General features: G+C 43.9%; 1 protein-coding gene across 1 annotated transcript; it reads left to right on the top strand.

Moving 5' to 3' along the window:
- The first annotated feature begins 6 nt into the window (after positions 1-6).
- On the top strand, positions 7-713 carry LOC104471030. The gene has a single exon (XM_010086208.1). It carries the CDS (start codon positions 54-56, stop codon positions 555-557), a length of 504 nt encoding a protein of 167 aa, XP_010084510.1. The 5' UTR covers positions 7-53; the 3' UTR covers positions 558-713.
- The last annotated feature ends 7 nt before the right edge of the window (positions 714-720 follow it).

Raw genomic sequence — 720 nt, 5'->3', positions numbered from 1 at the left:
ACATTGGCTACTATGGACAAATCACAGCTCTAAATGACTGTATATACCGTAACATGCAGAGGAGCAAGTTTGTGATTCTTAATGATGCTGATGAAATAATTCTTCCCCTTAAGCACCCAGACTGGAAAACAATGATGAGCAGTCTTCAGGAGCAACACCCAGGGACTGGCGTTTTCCTCTTTGAGAACCATATCTTCCCAAAAACTGTATCTACTCACGTGTTCAACATTTCCTCCTGGAATACTGTGCCAGGTGTTAACATATTACAGCATGTTCACAGAGAGCCTGACAGGAAAGAGGTTTTCAATCCCAAGAAAATGATAATTGATCCACGAAAGGTGATCCAGACTTCAGTCCACTCTGTCCTACATGCATATGGGAACAGTGTGAATGTTCCCATGGATGTTGCCCTCATTTATCACTGTCGGGTGCCCCTTCAGGGAAACCTTCCCAGAGAATCCCTCATCAAGGATACAACACTGTGGAGATACAACTCATCGTTGATCATGAATGTTAACAAGGTGCTGTATCAAACCGTGCTGCAAGCTGGGAAGTGAAACCTGGGTTATCAAGAGGGAGAGTGGAGAGCTACCCGTATGGTGGGGAGGCAGAGGATAGAATTTAAAGATCCCATTAAAATAACTTCCACATGAAGCTTGTGTGTTACAGAGACTTAGGAGAGCAGTCCTTTTATGTACTGGGCAAAGGTAGATGCATTTG

The sequence above is a fragment of the Pterocles gutturalis genome, unplaced genomic scaffold (genome assembly GCF_000699245.1).
Source record: "Pterocles gutturalis isolate BGI_N339 unplaced genomic scaffold, ASM69924v1 C11656431, whole genome shotgun sequence".
NCBI classification, from domain to species: domain Eukaryota; kingdom Metazoa; phylum Chordata; class Aves; order Pterocliformes; family Pteroclidae; genus Pterocles; species Pterocles gutturalis.
This window is presented reverse-complemented; position numbering and strand designations above follow the sequence as displayed.

What these genes read in the sequence shown, in the direction of transcription:
- LOC104471030 (XM_010086208.1), top strand. Translation starts at nt 54, where the DNA reads ATGCAGAGGAGCAAGTTTGTGATTCTTAATGATGCTGATGAAATAATT.